At 55.6% G+C, this 1178-nt stretch overlaps 1 protein-coding gene across 1 annotated transcript in view; it reads right to left on the bottom strand.

Moving 5' to 3' along the window:
- Positions 1-222: 222 nt before the first annotated feature.
- The window catches only part of LOC308175642 (transmembrane protein 132D-like), a gene marked incomplete at both ends in the record, with an annotated part of 6023 nt that continues 5067 nt past the window's right edge, over positions 223-1178 (bottom strand). Inside the window, 1 exon segment of the mRNA XM_080551269.1 lies at positions 223-414. Within this exon segment, the coding sequence (XP_080407395.1) occupies positions 223-414 (192 nt within the window).

The following is a 1178-nucleotide window of genomic DNA, read 5'->3' as shown; positions in this document are numbered from 1 at the left end:
TGTTCCTGTGTCTTCCTGTGTGTTCCTGTGTGTGTGTGTGTGTCCTACCTGCTTGTGTGTGGTAAGCAGGTCCAGGGCAGTGGTGGTGTGTGTGTGTGTGTGTGTGTGTGTGTGTGTGTGAGAGTGTGTGTGTCCTACCTGCCTGGGTGTGTGTGTGTGTGTGTGTCCTACCTGCTTGTCTGTGTGTGTGTGTGTGTGTGTGTGTGTGTGTGTGTGACCTACCTGCTTGGGCGTGGTCAGCAGGTCCATGGCGGTGGTGGTGAGCGTCAGGGCTAGGGGGTTTCCCGGGGAGGGCAGCAGGGACAGGGCCAGCGAGCCCACCAGCTGGACCCCCAGGTCAGAGATGGTCACCTTGTCATCAAGCACCGTCACCGTCTTCTCTGCCAGGATGGAGTCAGACAAGGGGGAGAGCACCTGGACACACACACACACACATATAACACACACACACACACACACACACACACATATATAACACATACACAGGTCAGAACAAATACACACACACACACACACACACACAGGCAGGCAGGCACAGGCACACACACACACACACACACACACACACACACACACACGCACGCACACACACACACACAGGCACGCACACAAACACAGTAAAGCATGACTTCAAAGATCCCAAAATATAACAAAGTTTGTGTAGACACACACCCACCCACACACACACACACACACACACACACACACAGTAAAGAATGACATCAAAGACCGACATCGACAGCGCTAGGCGGCCGCGACGTGATTGGTGCACAAAGGCACCTGACAACCTAGATGTCACCATCACCTGTCACCACGGCAACGGCACCTGTTGACTGACACCTCAGGGATACGCTCTCCATAAGAGAGAGAGAGAGAGAGAGAGAGAGGGAGAGGGAGAGAGGGAGAGAGAGGGAGAGGGAGAGGGGGAGAGGGAGAGAGAGGGAGAGGGAGACAGAGAGAGGGAGGGAGAGAGAGAGAGAGGGAGAGAGAGAGAGGGAGAGAGAGGGAGGGGGAGAGAGAGAGGGGGAGAGAGGGAGAGAGAGAGAGAGAGGGAGATAGAGGGAGGGGGAGAGAGAGAGGGGGAGAGAGGGAGAGAGAGAGAGAGAGGGAGAGGGAGAGTGAGAGAGAGGGAGAGAGAGAGGGAGAGAGAGGGAGAGAGGGATAGAGAGAGAGGGAGA

This window comes from Nansenia antarctica (genome assembly GCF_963989245.1).
Source record: "Nansenia antarctica genome assembly, contig: SCAFFOLD_1121, whole genome shotgun sequence".
NCBI lineage: Eukaryota > Metazoa > Chordata > Actinopteri > Argentiniformes > Microstomatidae > Nansenia > Nansenia antarctica.
The sequence above is the reverse complement of the archived record's forward strand: the minus strand, read 5'-3'. Positions and strand labels throughout refer to the sequence as shown.